Source organism: Oncorhynchus keta, chromosome 20 (genome assembly GCF_023373465.1).
Source record: "Oncorhynchus keta strain PuntledgeMale-10-30-2019 chromosome 20, Oket_V2, whole genome shotgun sequence".
Taxonomy (NCBI): Eukaryota; Metazoa; Chordata; class Actinopteri; order Salmoniformes; family Salmonidae; genus Oncorhynchus; species Oncorhynchus keta.
This window is the reverse complement of record NC_068440.1, coordinates 8,414,300-8,439,600: the sequence shown is the minus strand read 5'-3', so window position 1 is coordinate 8,439,600 and position 25,301 is coordinate 8,414,300. Positions and strand designations below refer to the sequence as shown.

The 25,301-nt window shown below is 45.7% G+C and overlaps 1 protein-coding gene across 2 annotated transcripts in view; it reads left to right on the top strand.

Annotated features, from left to right (window-relative positions):
* LOC118398945 (glutamate receptor ionotropic, kainate 5-like) overlaps nucleotides 1–25,301 on the top strand; it is a 94,761-nt gene that overhangs the window by 61,710 nt on the left and 7,750 nt on the right. Inside the window, exons 2-17 of one of the 2 annotated variants that reach the window (XM_052472015.1) lie at nucleotides 1,244–1,402; nucleotides 2,284–2,448; nucleotides 3,310–3,407; nucleotides 6,991–7,156; nucleotides 9,312–9,490; nucleotides 10,730–10,783; nucleotides 12,488–12,649; nucleotides 14,244–14,396; nucleotides 16,449–16,553; nucleotides 16,752–16,859; nucleotides 17,800–18,003; nucleotides 20,625–20,738; nucleotides 21,582–21,691; nucleotides 21,988–22,161; nucleotides 24,434–24,599; nucleotides 25,040–25,265. In XM_052472015.1, the coding sequence (XP_052327975.1) occupies nucleotides 1,294–1,402; nucleotides 2,284–2,448; nucleotides 3,310–3,407; nucleotides 6,991–7,156; nucleotides 9,312–9,490; nucleotides 10,730–10,783; nucleotides 12,488–12,649; nucleotides 14,244–14,396; nucleotides 16,449–16,553; nucleotides 16,752–16,859; nucleotides 17,800–18,003; nucleotides 20,625–20,738; nucleotides 21,582–21,691; nucleotides 21,988–22,161; nucleotides 24,434–24,599; nucleotides 25,040–25,265 (2,293 nt within the window). In that variant the 5' untranslated portion in view covers nucleotides 1,244–1,293. Of the gene's footprint in view, nucleotides 1–1,240; nucleotides 1,403–2,283; nucleotides 2,449–3,309; nucleotides 3,408–6,990; nucleotides 7,157–9,311; nucleotides 9,491–10,729; nucleotides 10,784–12,487; nucleotides 12,650–14,243; nucleotides 14,397–16,448; nucleotides 16,554–16,751; nucleotides 16,860–17,799; nucleotides 18,004–20,624; nucleotides 20,739–21,581; nucleotides 21,692–21,987; nucleotides 22,162–24,433; nucleotides 24,600–25,039; nucleotides 25,266–25,301 lie in introns of both variants that reach the window. The other variant, XM_052472014.1, reaches the window with a different exon arrangement.

The window sequence follows — 25,301 nt, the reverse complement described above, 5'->3', positions numbered from 1 at the left end:
TGACAGTTTAACTAAGCTCATGAGGTGTTTAGAAGTTCTACTCTTCAAGACTCAATGGCTATATGTATCATTCATTTAAAAGTCCCCCAAAAAATGGATGTGGCAATCAAAGATTGCCTCTTTAAGCTAACGCACCCAGAGGTGCCGTGTTTTGTAGCAGTGTACTGTAACAGCAGGCTCACGACATGACACCACTTGTAGCCTAGCGGAAGATCCTAATTAATTAGGATCATTATAATATTTATTTCTACCAGGCACCATTTCTCATTTTCTCCTACAATTTGTACCGTGTCTATTCCTACTATATTTTCTGTCACTCAGTGCAGCTGTCTCGTGCTCTCTCTCTCTCTCTCTCTCTCTCTCTCTCTCTCTCTCTCTCTCTCTCTCTCTCTCTCTCTCTCTCTCTCTCTCTCTCTCTCTCTCTTCATCTAATATTAGCTCCATTCGCTTTCTTCATCTATTACCGCTCATCTCACTCTCTCGCACTCCTCAGCCTCTTGCCTCGTCAGCCTGTCCTACTCAACTCTTTCAATTCAAATTCTTTTTGGAATCCAGTTTCAACGCACGCAGGAAGGCGTGTCCTTGTCAGGACAAATAAGCATTTAGCAGGGCTAACAAATCAGACAGTTGACAAAACAACTCGCTGTCCAGAGTACAGATGAAGTTATGGGATGTGATGGAACGATATTGGATTTGTTATACCCTGTGGCTACATCCTGGCACTCCCTAAATCTCACTACTGTAGCTGTAATCTACTTTGAAGATTCTTTGCACATTTTGCCATCCCTCCCCAACTAATTATCCTATTTTTCGACACCTTTATCTCTCTTTTTTCTCTCGCTCCATTTCTCTCTCTCCTGGCTTCCCCTATTTCTATGTGCTCGCTTTGTGCTCTTTAAGTTTTCCTTGAGTGACTAATTCTGGTAACCATGTGAGTTTCTATGCGAGTGGGACCTATCTGTGTGTGTGCTGCCTCCTTACCTCTGAAATATAGACATGAAGTCCTGGGGAGCATCTCAATGACGTACTCCACACGTCCTCTCTCCTCACCTCCTTCGAGTATCAAGGACCCATTGGAGTAGAAGGTCAGAGGGGAGGGGCCTCTGGCTTGTTCATCCAATGGATTTTAAGGTGGCGAGGAGAGAGGATGCGAGGAGTACGCAACTGAGATTCTCCCCTAGTCAGGTGTGTATTATATCACTTAGTTGTATATTATGTTATAATGAGTCCTCCCATCCAGCAGGTGGTGGACCAGGCAGCCAGAAGACCGTTCTCCATGAGGAGTAGTGGAAGATGCCGGCTCTGCCAGCGCTGCTGCTGTCGATTTACTTCCTCTTACTGTTGCTGACCATGGCCCCGCTCTCTTTCACCCAGGCTCCCGCACTCTCCTCCGTCAGAATGGGTGGGATTTCTACTAGTTACCACAGCCACAAAGTCAAAATGGGCTATATCATAAATGGGATTACAAATGTAGAATGTAATAAAAATATAGGACAGAACACATGACAAGAGAGACACGACAACACTACATAAAGAGAGACCTAAGACAACAACATAGCATGGTAGTGACACATGAAAACACAGCATGGTAGCAACACAACATGACAACAACATGGTAGCAACACAACACGGCAGCAGCACAACATGGTAGCAGCACAAAACGTGGTACAAACATTATTGGGCACAGACAACGGCACAAAGGGCAAGGAGGTAGAGACAACAATACATCACGCGAAGCAGCCACAACTCTCAGTAAGAGTGTCAGTAAGAGTGTCTGGTAACACAGGAAGCTGCAGTACAGTACAGTTCACAGTACAATGTTCTATCAATGTCTCCATGGATACGCATACTGTAGGCTAATTGAAGATCAGGAAGACAAGGCTTGGATCAGAGAATGCCTCATTCCTCAGTAATTGTAATATAAACAAGGGTCGTTACCATAAGGATGATAGGATCATTTATCAACTCATTTGGTTATGTACATCTCGCTTCATTCAGTGATCGTCCTAAATGTCAGATGACAGGTTGTCCAGTTTTCCCCCTGACTAACCTTTCCTTGAAAATGTCTCTCGTCCGTGTGATTCTCTGTGACTCACCCCTGGTATCCATTTTGCAGATGGGTTGAATGTTAGTCAAAAGGTCAGCCTTATTGGAACATAGATCAGATAGACTTACTTTGAAAGGAATCCAACAGTGGATTTGAATCTATCTGCCCCCGGGTCTGGTTTTTCATGCTCCTTTATCTTCTCGTCTGTCTTTCTATCGTTCTATTTATCCCCCCAGCGGCCATTTTGGACGACCAGTCGGTGTGTGGGCGAGGGGAGCGGCTAGCGCTGGCCCTGGCCAGGGAGAACATTAACAGTATTTTTGAGGGCCAGTCCAGAGCCCGGGTGGAGGTGGACATCTTCGAGCTGCAGAAGGACTCACAGTACGACACCACCGATACCAGTAAGCATGATCAGTACAAACCACTATTTTCCAAATTGAGCAAGGTTACTCATCACATGAGTTACACCGACATACACTCACACACTCACAGTGTACAGCTGACAGAAGTCATTGTCTTGGAGAAGGACGAATCGACCGAGGAAGCTAAGTGTGTGTGTCCGAGATCATTATTTTTCACGTCATAGCCTTTTGTACTCCCACCATCACAAAGGGAGGCAATATGGTAGTGGGGGTTAACAGTTGCTCTTTAAACAGTGAGTGACCGTCAAGTATTCACGTGCAAACACACTCACACACACATACACACCACAGGAGGTTGGTGGCACCTTAATTGGGGAGGACGGGCTTGTGGTAATGGCTGGAGCGGAATGGGTGGCATGGTATCAAATACATGGTTTGATGCCATTCCATTTACTCCGTTCCAGCCATTATTGTGCCCTTTCCTCCCCTCAACAGCCTCCACTGATACACACACACACATTGCTGATCTGTCTCGGATCTGGGAGAGCCGTGCAGGTTTTTATGAACAGAATAATAACACTCATCTCCAATAGACAGAGTGTGGATTCAGAATGCCGTTATGGCTACAATTAATCAAAAGTGTCCAGCATTGACTCTTAATTTGATATATCATCCAAGAACTGGACAGAGACAGAACTGGACCTCTTCCAGAACTGGACCTCCGTCTTGCTGGTGAATTCTCTCTCCTTACTAATTCCCCTCTTTCTCATTCCCTCCCGTCTGTCCGTGTCTGTCTGTCTGTCTGTCTGTCTGTCTGTCTGTCTGTCTGTCCCCTCGTTTCTCTCCCCCCCCCCATCTCGCTGCTGTCTGTCTCTCCTCTCTATCTCCCCTCTGTCTCAGTGTGTCAGATATTGCCAAAGGGAGTGGTCTCTGTGATTGGCCCCGCCTCCAGTCCTGCCTCAGGGTCAACTGTCAGTCACATCTGTGGAGAGAAGGAGGTGAGCTAGCTATCTCCTCTAAACCACATTCACACTGCTACTCATACTATATCCCCAAACTCCCATAAACCACTACTCCACTACTTGTCTGCTTACTGGATGATTACCAATCATTGAAAGGACTGGATAGGTTTCGGACATTTTCTTTATACCTATCCTGCTGGGGTTTACTTATTAAAGAAGTGTACTCTCGGATTATTAGGTACACCCATCTAGTACCGGGTCAGACCACCCTTTGCCTCCAGAACAGCCTGAATTATTCTGGGTGTATTCTACAAGGTGTCGGAAACGTTATACAGGGATGTTGGTCCATGCTGACGTGATGGCATCACACAGTTGTTGCAGATTGGACGGTGGTACATTCATGCTGCTAACAGCCCGTTCCATCTCATCCCATTATGCTCTTGTAACGGATGTGAAACGGCTAGCTTAGTTAGAGGTGCGCGCTAAATAGCGTTTCAATCGGTGACGTCACTTGCTCTGAGACCTTGAAGTAGTGGTTCCCCCCTCTGCATGGGCCGTGGCTTTTGTGGAGCGATGGGTAACGATGCTTCGAGGGTGACTGTTGTTGATGTGTGCAGAGGGTTCCTGGTTCGCGCCCGGGTATGGGCGAGGGGACGGTCTAAAGTTATACTGTTACACTCTATTGGGTTGAGGTCTGGGGACTGACCAGGACACTCTAGTAAACTGAAGTCACTGTCAAGTTCCAGGCAATGTTTGTGATTGCGTGCCCACTGGAGCCGCTTCTTCTTGTTTTTAGCTGAAAGGTGTGGAACTTGGTATGTTCGGATGTTGCAATAGCCCATCTGTGACAAGGATCGACAAGTTGTGGGTCCCGAGATGCCGTTCTTCACACCAATGTTGTACTGTGCTGTTATTTATCTGTTTATGGCCCACCTGTTAGCTTACACGATTCTTGCCATTCTCCTTCGACCTCTCTCATCAACAAGCTGTTTTCGCCCACAGGACTGCCGCTGACTGGATGTTTTTGTTTGTCGCACCATTCTCGGTAAACCTTAGACACTGTTGTGCGTGAAAAGCCCAAGACGGTGGCAGTCTCTGAGATACTGGATCTGTCGTGCCTGGCATCAACAATCATACCACGCTCAAAGTCGCTTAGGTCACTTGTTTTGCCCAGTCTAACGTTCAACTGAACAGTAACTGGATGTCTGGATGCCTGCTTTATATAGCAAGCCACGGCCACGTGACTCACTGTCTGTTGGAGCGATCCATTTTCATGAACGGTTGGTGTACCTAATAAACTGGCTGGTGACTGTATGTAGCACTGCTATAAATTCAAATCAAACTTTATTTGTCACATGAGCCAAATACAACAAGTGTAGACCTTACCGTGAAATGCTTATTTACATCCATTAACCAACAGTGCAGATCAAGAAGAGTTAAGAAAATATTTACCAAATAAACTAAAGTAAAAAATAATAAAAAGTAACACAATAATAAGGCCTTTTACAGGGGGTACCGGTACCGAGTCAGTGTGCGAGGGTACAGGTTAGTTGAGGTTATTTGTACATGTAGGTAGGGATGAAGTGACTATGCATAGATTATAAACAGCAAGTACCAGTAGTGTACAAAACCAATGGAAGGGGGGGGGGGGTCAATGTAAATAGTTTGGGTGGTGATGAATTGTTTAGCAGTCTTTCTTATGACTTGGGGGTAGAAGCTGTTAAGGAGCCTTTTGGACCTAGATTTGGTGCTCCAGTACCGCTCGCCTTGCGGTAGCAGAGACAACAGTTTATGACTTGGGTGATTGGAGTCTCTGACAATTTTATGGGCTTTCCTCTGACACCGCCTATTATATAGGTCATGGATGGCAGTAACCTTGGCCCCAGTGATGTACTGGGCCGTACGCACTACCCTCTGTAGCGCCTTACGGTCAGATGCCGAGCAGTTGCCATACCAGGTGGTGATGCAACTGGTCAGGATGCTCTCGATGGTGCAGCTGTAGAACTTTTTGAGGATCTGGGGACCCATGCCAAATCTTTTCATTCTCCTGAGGGGGAAAAGGTTTTGTCGTGCACTCTTCACGACTGTCTTGGTGTATTTGAACCATGATGGTTCGTTGGTGATGAGGACACCAAGGAACTTGAAACTCTCGACCCGCTCCGCTACAGCCCCGTAGATGTTAATGGGGTCCTGTTCGGCCCACCTTTTCCTGTAGTCCATGATCAGCTTCTTGATCACATTGAGGGAGAGGTTGTTGTCCTGGCTGTCTCATAATTGTCGGTGATCAGGCCTACCACTGTCGTGTTGTTAGCAAACTTAATGATGGTGTTTGCTTTGGATAAAAGCCTCTGCTAAATGGCATATGTTTTAAGTCCTTTCAGGTCAGTTGATGTTAGGGAGAGGAGACGTGGAAACAGTTCATGTTGGGACACAGCCCACATCACTCTAGGAAATGTCCTCTCTGACCTCTCTCTCTCGGTCGTAGTTTAGTGAACTCTGTAATGAGTTAACTGTGGCTCATTCAGTTCGAACCTGCATGGTCACACTTCGGTCATGCAGAGATTTAACCTGGTTAATACTCCTTCTTTCACTAGCTATGATAATGAATCAGTCTTAAACCGTGGTTAGATTACGATCTCTCGTCATATAAATCTGCAATGGGATGCTGTCAATCATCTACCAATGGAAATCTCTTCAGGCCCTTTCACATTAGATTTAATTTCAGTACGGGCCAAGCAGCATTTCATCCCAGGGGCGAAACAATTCAGACTTGGCCCTTAGCCAGATGAAGTCAAACAAGGGTTTAAAATCTCGCAATAGGAAGAAAATGCAAATGTGAAGAAAATAGAGCCTGTTTGCCGTCTATGGATAAAACACCAGTATATAAACAGCTTTTGCTTTGTTTGGGTTGAATTGGGTTGAATATGTTAATGTGATGGACAGTGCATGATAATAATGTCCAGGGTAAAAGCTTGAATGCTTGAAAAACTCCCAAATGCAGCCATTTTTCAAAATATCCATATCAAATAATTACCTTGCTGTAATAGTTCTCAAGCAATACTTTTTTTTTGTCTGGGAGTGGTCTGAGTGACCACTCAGGGGTAGAGATATGTCATCTGAAAACTAGCTGTTATTGGCAGAAGTCTTAAACTCTCTTTGTTATTGGTCTATATGAACGTATTCTGGTTGGTGATGGCACCAGGCATGCAAACAACTCCACCCATGCCAAACCTGCTGATTTAGAAGGTCTTGTGTAGATTGTATCTTCAACCAGCAACTATCAGGAAATATCCCCGATCAAATGTTTTCCCACTTTTTACAGTGTTAGTTTCATCAGCTGCTGTACAATATGATACAAAACATAGGGAAATATCATTTTGACTGCACTGGGCCTTTAAACCCAACCCCTTCATCTCCCTTCCTTTACTCTTTGTGTATGATATGATAATAATAATTGTGCTTATTATAGTATACACAAGTACGATAATAATAATCCATGATCATCATACGTGACCATCATTTATAACATACTCACATAAACAATTGTGCACACTTCCCATGATCGATTCATGAGGCCTAAAAGAGCATTTATAACGCCTTATGTTGCCTGCTGTCTCAGATCCCTCATGTGAAGGTGGGCCCGGAGGAGACGCCCAAACTCCCATACCTCCGCTTCGCCTCGGTCAGTCTCTACCCCAGCAACGAGGACCTGAGCCTGGCTATTGGGGCCATCCTCCACTCTTTCAGCTACCCCACCGCCAGCCTCATATGCGCCAAGGCAGAGTGTGAGTGTATATGCCTCAGGTTGTCTGATACTGCATGCATGTTCCTATAGTTCCCTACTTGTAGAATTCCGTACTACAATATTTCCCTACGTACACATTTTGTGGAAAGGATTCTACATGGAACCCAAAAGTGTTCTATCTTGAACCTAAAATGGTCCTTTGGCTGTCCCCATGGGAGAACCTTTTGAAGAACCCTTTTTGGTTCCATGTAGAACCCTTTCCACAGAATATTTTACATGGAACCAAACATGGTTCTACCTGGAAAGCAAAAAGGGTTCTCCTAGGGGGACACCTGAAGAACCCTTTTGGGAACCCTTTTTTCTAAGAGTGTACAGTCTACTTCCTTTACCTCCATACATCAACTCTCCACAGTTACGGATTGATCTGAACAAAGGTTGAGTGTGAGTGCAGGATGTTTGATACTGCATTTGTCTCGTGCTTCTAGACCTTGATTATAGTTGCAGTATCACCTGTGTGAGCTTGGAGAGTGTATAAGAAATTATACATTGTATACGTTGTCAAATGAGATGCCCTGCGTTGCTGTTTTCCTCAAGGTGCATGTTTACATTTGAGTCATTTAGCAGATGCTCTTATCCAGAGCAACTAGGGTTAAGAGCCTTACTTAAGGACACATCAACAGATTTTTCACCGAGTCGGCTCAGGAATTCAAACCAGTGACCCTTCGGTTACTGGCCCAACGCTCTTAACCGCTAGGCTACCTGCCGCCTCCATGCTCATGTAATCCTTTATTTAGCAGGTTCAAGTAGTCCAAGTAGCTTCAAGTAGTGCATATGTAACCGATGTGAAATGGCTAGCTAGTTAGCGGTGGTGCGCGCTAATAGCGTTTCAATCGGTGACCTCACTCGCTCTGAGACCTTGAAGTAGTTGTTCCCCTTGCTCAGCAAGGGCTGCGGCTTTTGTGGCACGACGGGTCACAATGCTTCGTTGGGTGTCAGTTGTTGATGTGTGCAGAGGGTCCCTGGCTCGAGCCCAGGTAGGGGCGAGGAGAGGGACGGAAGCTATACTGTTACACATAGCTATCTGTTGAGGTTCATGTATTGTGTGTATGTTTTGACACTTTAGACTTGTCAGCGTACAGCCGATGCCCCTGAAGCTTCAGCAGAGCAATAGTGCGTATCATTTTGCATTGGTCTGATGCTCCTCTCTTCAAATAATACAACTCCAACAAAGACCCTGAACTGTACAAGAGTACTCCAGTAGCCTGGAGCCATTCATACAACCCCTCTATCACCCTCCCATCATTCCTCCTGCGTTCCAGTGTCCCCTGCACACAGAGTGCAGCCACCCAGCCAGTCCAGGTGGTGGAAAAAGCCCAGCTCCCCTCCATGGGGGCTTATGCCTTCCACTTATGAGCTGCTGCTCTACTCGACTGCTCAGGTCTAGGCCAAGGTTGGGTGTGCCGAACGCATCTTTTAACAGTCCGCGCCACCCTCCCTCTTTATGGAGCCCACTATTTTCCACTTGGCTGGTCTAGTCTGCGCTCTGTGTAATGTTCTTTCGCAAAATGGTTTTCTATTCTTTCCTCTTCCCTTGGTTTTTCTTGTTTTATTTTCCAGTCAGCTATATTGCCACTGTATTGGTTTGTCTTTTCCCTGTTCAAGGCCCAGATTATCAAGGTCAGGTATGTGATAGACTCGTTTCTGGATAGAGTAACTCACTGGTCACTGAATGTTATGAAAAGGGGTAGGAAGTAAAGGTGGACATGTACTTTCTGCCCAGGGATGAAGAGGAGGATGGTCCTCCTCATTCATTTCAGGAAAAAGTGAAACAATTTAACACGTTCAGAAATCCTTCTTGTAACTCAAATGATACCTTTGTTTACACACCTCACCTAAATATCTGATTAAACATACTGGTAACAGAGAATGTGAAAATATGTGTTAACAGCACCAGCTAGACATGTACAGTTAGTTACCTTCTGGTTGCCAAAGTAGATTTAACGTTACTACACAGCATAATATAAAGTGATGGGGGGGAGAGAAATAGAGCAAAATATCATGTTTTTCCGGTAGCAGTAATCAAAATGTCTTTTGAAATAGCAATACATTGCTATAGTACTCTGTAATGTTTGGTTGAGGTATCACAAAGTATGTGTTTCATCAAGCCTCTGAAGTGCTCCGCCTCCACCCCCTAGGCCTGCTGCGATTGGAGGAGCTGGTGCGGCGCTTCCTGATCTCCCGGGAAACACTGTCCGTTAGGATGCTGGATGAAAGCCTGGACCCCACCCCCCTGCTAAAGGAGATTAGAGACGATAAAGTGGCTACTATCATCATCGACGCCAATGCCTCCATCTCCTACCTCATCCTCAGAAAGGTCAGGGCCCTCACCAGGCTACAGTCACAAAGACAACTAACAACAGTCTGGTCCTCTGTAGCTCAGGTGAAAGAGCAAGGCGCTTGCCATGCCAGCATCGTGGGTTTGATTCTCGGGACCACCCGTACGTAAAATATATGCACGCATGACTGTAAGTCACTTTGGATATAAGTCCTGCTTAACGGAATATACTAGTATTATATATTTAAGCAATAAGGTCCAAGAGGGTGTGGTATACAGTATGGCCAATATACCACGGCTAAGGGCTGTTCAAACATGACGCAACGCAGCGTGCCTGGATACAGCCCTTAGCTGTGGTATACTGGCCAATTACCACAAACCTCCGAGGTGCCTTATTGCTATTATAAACTGGTTAACTGGTTATTATTATTATTATATATTATTAACAATCTAATTAGAGCAGTACAAATAACTGTTTTGTCATACCCGTGGTATACGGTCTGACATACCACGGATGTCAGCCAATCAGCATTCAGGGCTCGAACTATCCAGTTTATAATACAGTTTAAAATCTTTCAAAGAATCAAGTAGCACATTATTTGAAGGTTACCTAGAGCTACATAAGGACTTCATAACACATGTATAACTCACACATAACACATTTGTAAGCAGCACATAAGCATTCCCTAAATGCTTATGTCAAGTTGATAATTGTATCATAGCAACGTCACCATGATATAATTCATCTACTTGAAGGCGTTGACATGAGCATTTATTACATTCAAGAAATGCTTAAGCACTGCTTATGAATCTGCTATATCTGAATTATTCATGTTTTAGCAGATCCTTATGTAGGTTCGCCTTGCCCAGCTCAATGTCATTCTCTGCGGTATAAAACACACAGCACCATTTATCCTACTCAAATATTGTGGCCAGAAGGCACATTATATATGTATGCTTTGAAATGATGTATTATTCTGTTCTGTAGTCTACTGGTGGCACCAGTACTGTAAGCTATGTAAACGCTAGATGTAGTATTCACGTAAGCCATGTGTATGCACGTGTAATCAACTGTCAAAAATAGCAGATATGCGCTGTTAGCTTTCAACGGTCAAAGTTCTACATGCCAAACACCTGCTCATATGTCTAAAGCTAGCAAACTTGTTACCTGAATGCCATATAATAAAGTTACTGCATCACCCACAGTGCAGTGCAATTCAGTGTATCAGCACTGTTACAATGCCCCCCCTCACCCCTCTCTCCTTTTCCACCCCTCAGGCATCAGAACTGGGGATGACATCAGCGTTTTACAAGTACATACTCACCACAATGGTAAGAGCATACCAATCAAAATTCTCCTCCCCTCCCTCTCCGTACCCTACCCACAATCCTCTCTGCTCGGCCTGTGGACGGCTATCGCGGCAGATCTCATCTGAAATGCATGATGGGAGTGCACCGCTTGTCATCATTATTTCTGTGCCTGGCGCATGCCCTTGTGCGAGGTGACTTACATAGCTAGTCATATTTTCTACATCGTATCCCGTCCCGTCTACAGCGCAGGTCATTTTTGCTGTGGTACTTACAAGGGCGCACGCCTCACACACCCAAGTGAGAAACAGCAGTTCCCTGAACATTGGAGAGGGACCAGAAATCTCTAAATCATGACCCTTTTCATTTTCATAGCTGAATGGCACGCCGCTCTACCGTCTGGAACTGGAACCGTTGGTGTCCTGCCTCCCGGTACCAAAACGTTGTCCCTGTATTGTACCATGGTCTCCTTACTGTATTCAGCTACTGTGAGATGCTGTGGTAAACTGTTACTACCGCTGTCCAACTGCAAGGAACTTTTCCAGAGCCGTATTTCAGATAGGCTGTATTTCAAAATTATTTTATTATTTTCCCTTTGTTTGTGGACTTCAATGAACAGCATATCAGCTGCATGTGACCAGGCGAAAAAACCTCTCCAAACCATGTCATAACCGCTACACACAGCCTACATCGTTGTCCCCATATTTGCCAAAGTAACATCCTAGTCAATATAGCTAATAGAACTAATGCGTTAGTAAACCCGCTACAATCATGCAGTAACGTTACATTGTACAGTCAGTAAGCAGTTAGGCAATATATTTATAAAACCAAAAGCTTACCTTGACTTGGAAAAGTTTCAGTGTTGTGTGGGATAGTCATAGCCAGCTAGCTAACATAGCATCCCTCTGTTTGAGCCGGGTGTTTGAGTAATTAAACTAGCCAGCTGCATTTGCTAGCTAAGTGAAACTGAAAGTGAAAAAATGACAATCTCTCTCACTTGCTTCTCCTTCATTTTTGAAGAAATGAATTTGTTCAAAACTGTTCAACTATTGTCTTTCTCTCTTTTTGAGTAAACTGCTCACCACATTTTATGCACTGCAGTGCTAGATAGCTGTAGCTTATGCTTTCAGTACTAGATTAATTCCCTGATCCTTTGATTGGGTGTCAGTTCATGCTGCAAGAGCTCTGATTGAGCTCTGATTGAGCTCTGATTGGAGGACATCCTCCGGAAGTTGTCATAATTATAATTATGGAAGGGGGTAGGAACCAAGAGTCTCAGTTTTGTATGGAAGTCAATGTACCCAGAGGAGGATGAAAGCTAGCTGTCCTCCAGCTACACCATGGTGCTACCCTACAGAGTGCTGTTGAGTATCCTGTAGACCTTCATTGCGAAACAGTGTGTTTTAATCAATTATTTGGTGACATGTGAATATATTTAGTGTAGTTTTATCTAAAAATATATAACTTTTTCAATGTAATACCATTTTTGTTCTTGTGAAATTCACTGAGGAGGATGGTCCTCCCCTTCGTCCTCTGAGGAGCCTCCACTGCTCACTGTTGAACAATAATTTATTTGACACGACACGACAGGGGGAAAAACATGAATATTTTCCCCTACCTGTATGGTTTAGCTAGCTCTCCCAAGCCCCTCCCACCTTCTTGTGCCAATCAGGACTTTCTCCTGTTGCGATTAAACTAACTCCCGAGCCCCCCTCTTTTGTCAATCAGGACTTTCCCCTGCTGCGATTGGACGACGTGGTGGATGACCAATCCAACATCGTAGGTTTCTCCATGCTCAACAGCAGCCATCCCTTCTACCTGGAGTTCATCAGGAGTCTCAACCTGTCCTGGAGGGAGAGCTGTGACCTCAGCCCCTACCCCGGCCCGTCGGTGAGAACCGGAATCCTTGTATGTGGTTGTACTCATACACTATTACTGTGACTAACACTCATACTCATACTCACTCTCTTTCATAAACTGTAACTCATATCTTCTTCAAACACTCATATATTGTGTAGTCTTACTGTCACTCGTATACTAATTATTTACCAGCACTCATATACTTGTTACTCATATCGTTTTCTCATACACTGTCACATACTGTTACTGCTGTCACTCATATACTGCTACAGTAATTTACATATATACGGTCAGCTAAGTATGTTTGTGTTCTCCCTACTGCTAAGTTATCCACTTGCTGTTACTCGTATACTCTCGAGTATAGTATCGAGATATAGTATTATATATGTTATATAACATATATAATACTATATCTCGATACTATACTCGAGAGTATACGAGTAACAGCAAGTGGATAACAAGTATAACAGTTATACTATAACAGTGTAATGACATCCAGTTCTACATTCTCACTCACACTTACTCGTACGTGCAATGCCACACATTTATGCGTACATTTCTAAGTCATACACAGCGGAGGGGGCTGGTGGGACGAGCTATAGGAGGACGGGCTCTTTGTAATGGCATATTGAAACCACAAGTTTGACTCCGTTCCATGAATTCTAATCCAGCCATTACAATGAGCCCGTTCTCCTATAGCTCCTCCCAACAGCCCCCTCTGATTGACAGACTTTATCACTATTCCTTTTTACACGGTCAAACTGCCAGTTGAAGTACACATATTGTCATGCTGTCACTCACAGTCTGCGTGATTCTCACTCTGCCAGGTTGACTGATGCCTGATCAGATATCATACATTTTTAAAGGGATACTTCGGCATTATGGCAATGAGGCTCTTTATCTAGTCAGGTGAACTCATGGATACCATTTTTATGTCTCTGCGTGCAGTTTGGAGGAAGTTGCTAACCTACACCTATCGCAACTGCTAACTAGCGTTAGCACAATGACTGGAAGTCTATGGATATCCTATTAGTATCTGCTAGCATGCTAGTCGATACCCATAGACTTTCAGTCATTGCGCTAATACTTGTTAGCATTGGCTCGCAAAACTACCTCTAACTTCCTTCATACTAGACACAGAGACGTAAAAATGATATACACAAGTTAATCTGACTCTGAGGAAGTAGATAAAAGGCCTCGTATCCAAAATCCTGAAGTATCCCTTTAAGGTTTGATTGAATCACACATCTTTGGCACAGACCACAGTGCCACCTTGTTGACTGAGTAGCGTTACATCTATCCCAACGTTTCACACTCTTTTTGTCTTTCTTTCTCGAGCTTCATGCCTGCCTCTCTCATCTTTCTCTCCATCTCTCGCTTTCCTTCCCTCCCTCCCTACATCTTTCTTACTCTCTCTCACATTTGTATCAACTATTCTCTTACTCTCTGCTTCCCTCCCTCCCTCCCCCTATCCCCCTATCCCCTATCCCTCCCTCCCCCTATCCCCCTATCCCCCTATCCCCCTATCCCCTTCGCCCCCCCTCTCTCTCTCTCTCTCTCTCTCTCTCTCTCTCTCTCTCTCTCTCTCTCTCTCTCTCTCTCTCTCTCTCTCTCTCCTCCACAGCTGTCGTCGGCTCTTATGTTTGATGCGGTGCATGTGGTGGTGGGGGCGGTGCGTGAGCTCAACCGGAGTCAGGAGATTGGAGTGAAGCCGCTCAGCTGCACCACTCCTCAGATCTGGCAACACGGCACCAGCCTGATGAACTACCTGCGCATGGTACTAACACCTGCTCTCTCTTTACCCAACGCTGTCCCAATGCTGTCCCAATGCTGTCCCAACTATCCCGTTTTGTATTAGCCAACTGATTCGTAACGTTGTTGACTACAGAAACCGTTAGTTCACCTGTGTGTCCCAACTAGCCAGTTGTGCCACCTGCATATAAGCCAACTGATTGCTGTCTTGCCTAGGAAACTATGTAACATTGTTTAACCTTTTCCTGCAGTAGGCTAAATCAGGATAGAGTGTCTCTTGATAGTCTTAAGTACACACATGGTTATGGGCTTGAAAAAAGAAGGCACCTGTACCATGTCAGATATAGAATTGAAATGTATTACATTTTGAGTTTGCTTCCTAATATTACACATTATGAAATATAACAAAACTGTTTGACGTAGAAACACCGGATCTTCTGCTGTTTTTTAAAATTATGTTGATTAATTATGAAATCATAAAAATGATTAATAACATTCCACCTATGAGGTCATTTGACTGCAGGAAAGAGCTACGACAGGTTGTGTCCCAATAGGTCCAGCGCTTAGTTGAAGTATGCAACATGGCATGGTACATTCACCTGTTACTGAACACTCTCCCAACTAGCCTGGCTAGCTATTTATGCGTTTTCCACCTTAGCCAACTCGTTCTCCTGCCAAGGCAGCAATGTAATGTTGTTGAGTACAGAACAGTCAGGTACCAATAGATTCCATGCTTAGCTAAGACATGGCCGCCTTTGGTCCTGAACTACAGAAGTGACAAGGGTTGTGGGACAAATCCATGTAAATTCAGTACATTTGCAGAATGAATGGCATTTCAGCTCATGAAATAAATGTGATTGAAATGTTCAATTCATGAAGTGAATCCTGAATTATTGAGCAATTGACTGAAATGGATTGGAATTTACCCCAACCATACCAGTAGGCTAACTAGTGAATAGCACAGCTCCACTTCGCAGTACATTAGAGCTTGAAGCACTGTCCTATAACCTTCCTGTCGCCTTTGGGAGTTTCGGTCGTTGCCATGTATACCACTGCTCTTGTTTTGTGGGCGTTGTTGCTGTTAGGGTGGTTGGTGTGTGTTGTGGTCTTGATGGTATTCTTCCTATCGCTGGGCAGCGTATTTTCTCTATTTTCTCTCCATCCTCTCCTCTCCTCTCCTCTCCCCTTCCTTCCTTCCTTCCTTCCTTCCTTCCTTCCTTCCTTCCTTCCTTCCTTCCTTCCTTCCTTCCTTCCTTCCTTCCTTCCTTCCTTCCTTCCTTCTTTCCTTCCTTCCTTCCTTCCTTCCTTCCTTCCTTCCTTCCTCCTATCCTATCAGAGTCTACCACTTCTTATCTTCCCCCCATCTGTTTCTCCCCTCATCTCTCTCTGTCTCAGACAATGTTTTCTCGCTCTCTGCATCATTCCATCATTCCTACACTCTCTTTGGCAGTGGTTCCACTCTTCTCCCCCTTTCTCCCCCATCCTTCCCCCGCTTTGTTGTTCCTCGTTTGGGCATCTCTTGTTCTTCCTCTCTTTTAGGGTGCAATTCATCCTGAATCTCTCTTCACACCCTCCGTCTTGCTTGCCTGCCTTTTGTTTTAGCCATACATCTCTCTGTCTTTCTCGCCACTGTCAAGCCTAGCTATTGTCTGTCTGTTTGTCTGTGCTGAATCTTTCCCTCTCCCTTTCTCTCTGTTCCTCTGTCCCTCTTCTCTTTCGGTTCCACATAATTCTTCTCTCTATTTGCCGCTCTCTCTTTCTCTGGCTACTTGAAATAATAAATGTATGTTTTTCTCTCTATCTTGCTTCCCCTCCCTCCCTCCCTCCCTCCCTCCCTCCCTCCCTCCCTCCCTCCCTCCTCCCTCCCTCCCTCCCTCCCTCCCTCCCTCCCTCCCTCCCTCCCTCCCTCCCTCCCTCCCTCCCTCTCTCCCTCTCTCCCTCTCTCCCTCCCTCCCTCCCTCCCTCCCTCTCTCACTCACTCACTCACTCTCTCTCTCTCTCTCTCTCTCTCTCTCTCTCTCTCTCTCTCTCGCTCTCGCTCTCGCTCTCGCTCTCTCTGTCTCTCTGTCTCTCTCAGGTGGAGTATGATGGGTTGACCGGCAGGGTGGAGTTCAACAGCAAAGGCCAGAGGACAAACTACACCCTGAGAATCCTGGAGAAGCACCGTGGGGGTCATAAAGAGGTCAAGGGATCATGGGTTCAAATGTCACTGGGTCATGGTGGGGTCGGGGGGGAATGGCTCAATTTAGGAGTTGATTTGACAAGCACAATACTTTTTGACTAAAACATACACATTGATCATGGGTTAAACCTTATTCTCTATCTCTTCCTCTTTATCCCCCTCTCCTCTCTTTCTTTCCTTCGTCATCCCTGTGTATAGATCGGGATCTGGTACTCTAACAACACATTGGCGATGAACTCGACATCTCTGGACATCAACATGTCGGAGACGTTGGCTAACAAGACGCTCATCGTCACCACCATATTGGTAAAGACATATTGGTTTCGCACATTTGCATTGGTAGATGTGAAACTGTTGGTTTTCTGTTGGCCATTTTGGGTCAAACCACATTTCTCAAGTGTTCAAGATTCATTTGAGGGTGGCAGGTAGCCTAGTGGTTAGAGCGTTGGGCCAGTAACTGAAAGGTTGCTGCATCGAATCCCCGAGCTGACGAGGTAAGAATCTGTCATTCTGACCCTGAACAAGGCAGTTAACCCACTGTTCCCCAGTAGGCCATCATTGTAAATAAGAATTTGTTCTTAACTGACTTGCCGAGTTAAATAAAGGTAAAAAATATATATTTTAAATGACATAAAATTGACCAAGAACAAAAAAGGAGCCAGTTAGGGGTACCCTAATGATTTAATTGTACAGTAACTTGTAATATCAGTTCTATACACCTCATCAAGTCAGTGCTAAGTACTGTAGATGTTAATGTCATTCATGGCTAATAAGTCACATATAGCCCCTTAATGACAAATCATTTCGCCAGTGACCTCTATGCAAGAAATTACAATATATGTAAATGTGGGTATGTGCTCGCATTACAAGTAAAGAGTCAGCTCCTTCAGGACACTGTTCCTTCTTTGAATAATGATGAAGAAATATTCAGCAGCTGTTTGTAGATATATATTACATGTAGATTTCCATTTCAGTCACTGAGCACACAATCTTATCCAGAGCGACTTAGTTAGTGCAATCATCTTAAAGGTAGCTTTGAGAGACAACCACACATCACAGTCATAGTAAGCAAATGCATCCCTTAATAAGTGTCTGTTAGCAAAGTCAATGCTACATATAATAACAAAAGACACGCGGGGGTATTCTTTTTTTATTTATTTATTTAAATCAACATGTTTCGGGAAAATGTCTTCGCCTTCTTTGAATTATAGCTCTTGAAGGACCTTTTGATGTCCTTCTATTGCAGGAGAACCCGTATGTGATGCATAAGTCCAACTACCAGGAGCTGCGGGGAAACGACCGGTACCAGGGCTTCTGTGTGGACATGCTAAGAGAGCTGTCGGACTTGTTGAAGTTCTCCTTCAGGATCAAGCTGGTGGATGACGGGCTGTACGGAGCGCCTGAACCGAATGGATCCTGGACAGGCATGGTGGGAGAGCTCATCAATAGGGTAAGCGCACACACACACACACACACACGCAGGCACACCGTCTAGACGACTGGCTGTAAAAGTGGGTCAATGAGTGGGTCGTCAATCAGTCAAAGGCAGCCTGAGATCGCCACGATAACTCATGAGAAGGCTGTCTAAAATCCTTGGCCGTAGAGAGCTATAGGGACGGGCAGGCTTTGCCCCTGCTCTGCGCTACAATACGTGATGCAATTAGTCTAAAATTGTGATGAATAGTTGATTCATCGAATCAGGTGTTAGTGCTGGGATTGAGCAAAAACCCGCTGAGTTCTCTAGGACCATGGTTGGTGACAACGGATCGAAAGGGTGTGAAGTCATGCGTCTCAATCAAAGTCTGCTGATCGCCAGGTTAACCTGAAGCTCTCGGAGAACTTCCCGGGCTCAAAGATATGCTTATTGAAACAGTCAGATCATTGAAAGGGCCTGTGACGAGACGTGTCTGTCAGGGGCTGGTATGTCAACTGAAGCTGACACTCGACATTTATCAAACATAACCCAAAGAGTGTGTATCAAGGTGGCTTTCACTGGCACCCACCTGCAGTTCAGAGGAGGGGTTGAGCGGGAACCGGTCCCTGAGGAAGGGGGAGCAGGCAGCCAGGACCACTTTGTGACGCAGAGCAAAATGTACCAGAATCCGCAAGTCACTTAATGCTCCTTCGACTGCTATTGCCATAGTAACAACACAGTGTCTAGCACTACTGTTGCTGCTACGTTTGTGACTGATAACGATATGTTCGCCACAACGCCATAGACTCACCCGTTACTTCTACCGCCACTGCTGTTGCCACAACTAAAAAGGACAATTGCAATTACCGATGCTATCTGTGTGACTGCTGGCCCTATCTCGACTCCCAATAGCATCTAATAATGCCGTTACTGAAAATGGTAATGATAATGATGATGGCATCCATAATGACCTTACTTTCCCCCAGTGTGAGTGGAGCTGGTGGGGTAGTGGAGCCATGCGTGACCTATCCGGCGCGTTAAGAGCTTAATCAAATGTCTCTCTGTCGCTAATTATACAGTGGTGCAGCCTGTGATGCCCTAGCGTAGGTCGGCACGCACACACCCTGATGAACGCACGTGTACACACACGTGTGTATACACTTAGAAAAAAAGAGTTCCAAAAGGGTTCTTCGGATGTCTCCATAGGAGAACCAATTTTGGTTCCAGGTAAAAACCTTTTTGGTTCTAGGTAGAATCATTTTGTGTTCCATGTAGAATCCTCTGTGGAAAGGGTTTTTACATGTAACCAACAATGGTTCTTCAAAGGGGTTCTCCTATGGGTTCTAGAGAGCACTTTTCTTTCTAAGAGTGTACACACTCTGAGTGCACACACATGCGCTCATGTGGAGTGAACACGCTCTTGGTGGCACACACGGAGAGACACACACTAATGGATATGCAGAGTGAGCCCTCACACACAAAGTTATGTAAATTCCATGAAAATATACACTCACTAGATTTTTTAAATATGCATACTTGTGCAGTAAACACACACACACACACACACACACACACACACACACACACACACACACACACACACACACACACACACACACACACACACACACACACACACACACACACACACACACACACACACACACACACACACACACACAAACTAGCATTGCCTAAACAGTTCATTGAATAACACACTAACCCACCCCCTTCTCTCCCTCTCTGATACGGCATGATGAAAGAGGGTGAAACTCGTTAACGAGCCTGTCCTCGTTAATCAATTAAGCTGCAGTTAAGGAACTGAGAGGTGTCTGGGGTCTTGTTTGTGTTGGAGCAGCCATGCACTCTATGATGACTATGCCCTCTATGGTGTTTCCCGCCCCTCTACTTCCTCTAGACCTCCCTCTTGAAGACTCTTCCCCTCCTGCTTTCCTACATGTCAAGACTGCTCTCAAGTCCTCCTCGATAACATCCTTTTACATGTTTTTATATATACAGACTCCCCTCTGTCTTATATCTCTCTCCATCTCTCTGCTCTCTCTTCGACTCCCCTCTGTCTTATATCTCTCTCCATCTCTCTGCTCTCTCTTCGACTCCCCTCTGTCTTATATCTCTCCATCTCTCTGCTCTCTCTTCGACTCCCCTCTGTCTTATATCTCTCTCCATCTCTCTGCTCTCTCTTCGACTCCCCTCTGTCTTATATCTCTCTCCATCTCTCTGCTCTCTCTTCGACTCCCCTCTGTCTTATATCTCTCTCCATCTCTCTGCTCTCTCTTCGACTCCCCTCTGTCTTATATCTCTCTCCATCTCTCTGCTCTCTCTTCGACTCCCCTCTGTCTTATATCTCTCTCCATCTCTCTGCTCTCTCTTCGACTCCCCTCTGTCTTATATCTCTCTCCATCTCTCTGCTCTCTCTTCGACTCCCCTCTGTCTTATATCTCTCTCCATCTCTCTGCTCTCTCTTCGACTCCCCTCTATCTTATATCTCTCTCCATCAATATTTTTCTCTCGCTCTGTTGTCTTTTCTCTCTCTCTCCCTTCCCTCTCTCTCCTTATCTCTCTCTCTCTCGCACTTTCTTTCTCTGTCTCTCTCTCTCTGTCCCTCTACCCCCCCTCACCATCCCTCTCTCCTACAGAAAGCAGACTTGGCGGTAGCTGGGTTCACCATCACCTCAGAGAGGGAGAAGGTCATAGATTTCTCCAAACCCTTCATGTCCCTGGGCATCAGCATCCTGTACAGAGTCCATTTGGTAAGATGACCACGGAGACCAGTCCATTTAGTTATGATTTACCACTAATGGTTCTGCACTGTCATTGAGTACAGATTATGTGTGCTGTACTACGTTGGTGCTTTTCCACTGTGAGAGTTGTCACGGCTCTTGCCATGTCCTGAGTGTCATTCCTAGCTATGAAAAAGCAATGGAAAGCAATGGAAAGCAATGGAAAGCCTCCAGCTGGACCAGGGGTGCAGTGGAATGTACACTGTTTTATACATTGTTGTTACTACCTCGGCTAACACTTTGTTTGTGTGCCTATAAACTGTTTATAGGCCGTGATAAAATGGTTTGTTAAGCATTAGCAAAATGTCTATCAGACGTGGATGTATATAGTCCCATAGGCGAGTACATTGCATGTATCAATCATTTCTTATGAGGACACGTAATCATATACAAGTCATGAATAAGGATGTATTCAAACTATGATCATGATGAGTATTTTAACGTCTGCTGATAAAGTGTCACCCCCAACTGGATTCATCCAAAAAGCAATTATCACATATGGACAACAAACAAAACAAACCACATTACTCTGTAGCCTAATACATTCCATTATCAATGTAATTACTCAAGCTGTCGTGGGTCGTATTCATTAGGTACCAAATTGAAGAAAATGGACTGAAACAACTTGTTTCCATTTTTCTGCTGCAAAACCTTTTGCTCTGTTGAGTCCTAATGAATACGACCTTGTACTCACATTGCCCAGTCTGTGATGCAATCAGTGCCAATACTCTGCCCCATTGTGTTTGAAATCTGAACTGCACCGTCCGCTATCGATCGCCGTTAACACTAACTTTGTCCTCGTCCTCCAATCAGGGACGGAAGCCAGGTTATTTCTCCTTCCTGGACCCGTTCTCTCCGGCCGTGTGGCTCTTCATGCTGCTGGCCTACCTGGCTGTCAGCTGTGTGCTCTTCCTAGCCGCCAGGTAGCTAACTACGCCACCTAGTGGGCTGGGGGACACCTCAACCTTCATATACACTGGTTAGAGTAGCCTGGTGGTCCTATATCTGTTGGCTATGCAGCACAAACAGATCTGGGACCAGAGGTTATACAAGTCTTCTTTCCCTCATCTACTAATCTAATAGAGAGAAGCTAAATGCAATTTTGGGGATCTTTTTTTCACTCATTAAGACACGATGCTAGTATGTGTGAATCATGTGTTGAAGACATAAATCATATGTCGATGCTCATAGTCCACCTCTCTCACTGTCCACCTCCCAGGTTGAGTCCGTATGAGTGGTACAACTCCCACCCGTGTCCTATGGGGCGAAAGGACATGCTGGAGAACCAGTACACCCTGGGTAACAGCCTGTGGTTCCCGGTGGGAGGCTTCATGCAGCAGGGCTCTGAGATTATGCCCCGCGCCCTGTCCACGCGCTGCGTCTCCGGCGTCTGGTGAGTGTGGTAGTTTTTTTGGGGGGGACGTGTGTGTGTGTGTCTATCTACAGTATCAATCTCTATATTTCTTCCTCCGCTCTTCCTCCACTTTACTCTTGTCTCAAAGCTACTGTTCATCAGATCAAGCAGATGGCAGTCATATACTGATGGGAATTATATTGTGCCGCAGTATTACACGCAACCTCACCCACTTCTCACTCTAGTTTGTTAGCTCCGTTAACTCTGAATTGTCTTGATACTGCAATGCACTGCTCAGAATAAAACTGGGTTCAACCTAAAGGGTAAAGTAGTGCAATAAGTTACTTTTTTTGAAAACTATGTAGATGCTCAGATGATCAACAAACGTTTCATTATATCAGTGCAACAGCGTTCTGTGAATGGGAAGAGTTCAACAATTTGTCATTTTGACCTACACAAGGATTCAGAAAAAGAGCAGAACTTTGAGGTGTAATAAAATGGGATGGTCTCCTGGACACAAATGAAGCCAGTTTCTGAACTAGGGTTCTGGTAACTTACCCACATTTCCCTGAAATCCTGGGTGGAAGATTCCAAGAATCAGGAAGTAATAACTAGTGAAAAAGCAGGAAATACAACCAGGATTTTTGGAAAGAAAATGGCATTTTGGGAAAGGTACCATAATTCTGCCACCATATTCTGGACAACAACTAAGATCTTATTGTAAGGGTTGTCGTCGATGGAAGAAGGATCGGACCAAAGCGCAGCGTGGTAAGTCTTCATGATGATATTTAATTGAAACGAACTGAACACTGAAATACAAAACAATAAATGATGTGAACAAAACGAAAACCGAAACAGTACCGTGTGGCCCAAACACTCACACAGAAACAAACACCCACAAACCAAAAGTGAAACCCAGGATACCTAAGTATGATTCTCAATCAGAGACAACTAACGACACCTGCCTCTGATTGAGAACCATACTAGGCCGAACACAAAAACCAACATAGAAAACAAACAGACTGCCCACCCCAACTCACGCCCTGCCCATACTAAAACAAATAATAAAATAACAGAACTATGGTCAGACAGCATGACAGTACCCCCATATCCCCGCACCCCCTCCCCCACCCCAAAGGTGCGGACTCCGGCCGCAAAACCTGAACCTATAGGGGAGGGTCTGGGTGAGAGTCTGTCCGCGGTGTCCGGACAGGCGGGAGACTCTGTCGGCTCCTGGCTGGCTGACGGCTCTGGCGGCTCCTGGCTGGATGGCGGCTCTGGCGGCTCCTGGCTGGCTGGCGGCTCTGGCGGCTCCTGGCTGGCTGGTGGCTCTGGCGGCTCAGGACAGACGGGAGACTCTGGCTGGCTCAGGACAGACGGGAGACTCTGGCGGCTCAGGACAGACGGGAGACTGGCGGCGCTGGGCAGGAGAAAAGCTCTGGCAGCGCTGGACAGGCGGGAGCACCTGTCGGGGGAAGACGGAGAGACAGCCTGGTGCGGGGGGCTGCCACCGGAGGGCTGGTGTGTGGAGGTGGCACCGGATAGACCGGACTGTGCAGGCGCACTGGAGCTCTTGAGCACCGAGCCTGCTCAACCTCCCCTGGTTGAATGCTCCTCGTAGCCAAGTCAGTGTTCCCTCGTATCGCTGGCTCCTCTCTCCGGCTGCCTCTGCTCTCCTAGCTGCCTCCACCTGTTCCCATGGGAGGCGATCCCTTCCAGCCAGGATCTCCTCCCATGTGTAGCAACCCTTGCAGTCCAAAACGTCCTCCCATGTCCAGGAGTCCTGACATCGCTGCTTCTACTGCTGCCCGTTACCACGCTGCTTGGTCCTTTTGTGGTGGGTGTTTCTGTAAGGGTTGTGGTCGGTGGAAGAAGGATCGGACCAAAGCGCAGCGTGGTAAGTGTTCATGATGATATTTAATTGAAACGAACTGAACACTGAAATACAAAACAATAAACGATGTGAACAAAACGAAAACCGAAACAGTACCGTGTGGCCCAAACATTCACACGGAAACAAACACCCACAAACCAAAAGTGAAACCCAGGCTACCTAAGTATGATTCTCAATCAGAGACAACTAACGACACCTGCCTCTGATTGAAAACCATACTAGGCCGAACACAAAAACCAACAGACTGCCCACCCCAACTCACGCCCTGACCATACTAAAACAAAGACTAAAATAACAGAACTATGGTCAGAACGTGACACCTATAGGTATCTTTTTTTAGTCCAGGACTAGGCTAGGCTTAACTTTGCCATAGTGTAACTCGTGGTAATATGCCTGTCCCCTGTCTCTCCATCCCAGGTGGGCGTTCACTCTTATCATCATCTCCTCCTACACGGCCAACCTGGCAGCCTTCCTCACTGTTCAGAGGATGGAGGTGCCCATCGAGTCTCCTGACGACCTGGCTGACCAGACAAACATCCAGTATGGTACCATCCAAGGAGGCTCCACCATGACCTTCTTCATGGTAGGGATTGTATGCTGTGTGTGTGGGGAGGGGGGGGGGGGGGTGGGGGTGCAGGACATGTGAACAGATCATACATGTATGTTTAGAATTGCAGGAAATCGGCTTTAAATATGAAAAAGGCTCATTGCAATATGTGTAGAATTGCAGGAAATTAGCTTTAAAACAGCTACCTTTTCTCTCAGCTTCAATGAAAAATGTGTAAAATGGCATGAGATTAGCTATAAAACTGCAGCAAAAAAATGTGGTTGGGGCCTTGCTCAGATGGGGGGTCCATTCTAAGCTGCGCTATGCCACTGGTGCAGGGGTGTGTGTGTGCGTGTGTGTGTGTGTGTGTGAGAGAGAGAGGGGATGGGGGTTCATGTGTATGTGTTGGGGGTATCACAAAAAGTTCAAAACCCTTCTTGTCTTGCCATGACAACCTTCAACACACCCATCAACAGAACTCGCGCTACCAGACGTACCAGCGCATGTGGAACTACATGCACTCCAAGCAGCCCAGTGTATTTGTGAAGAGCACGGAGGAGGGCATCGCCCGCGTGGTCAACTCCAAATACGCCTTCCTGCTGGAGAGCACCATGAACAAGTACCACCGCCGCCTCAACTGTAATCTCACCCAAATAGGTGGTCTTCTCGACACCAAGGGCTATGGCATCGGCATGCCCCTGGGTGAGTGGAGAGGGAGTGTGGTCGGGGGGGGGGTAA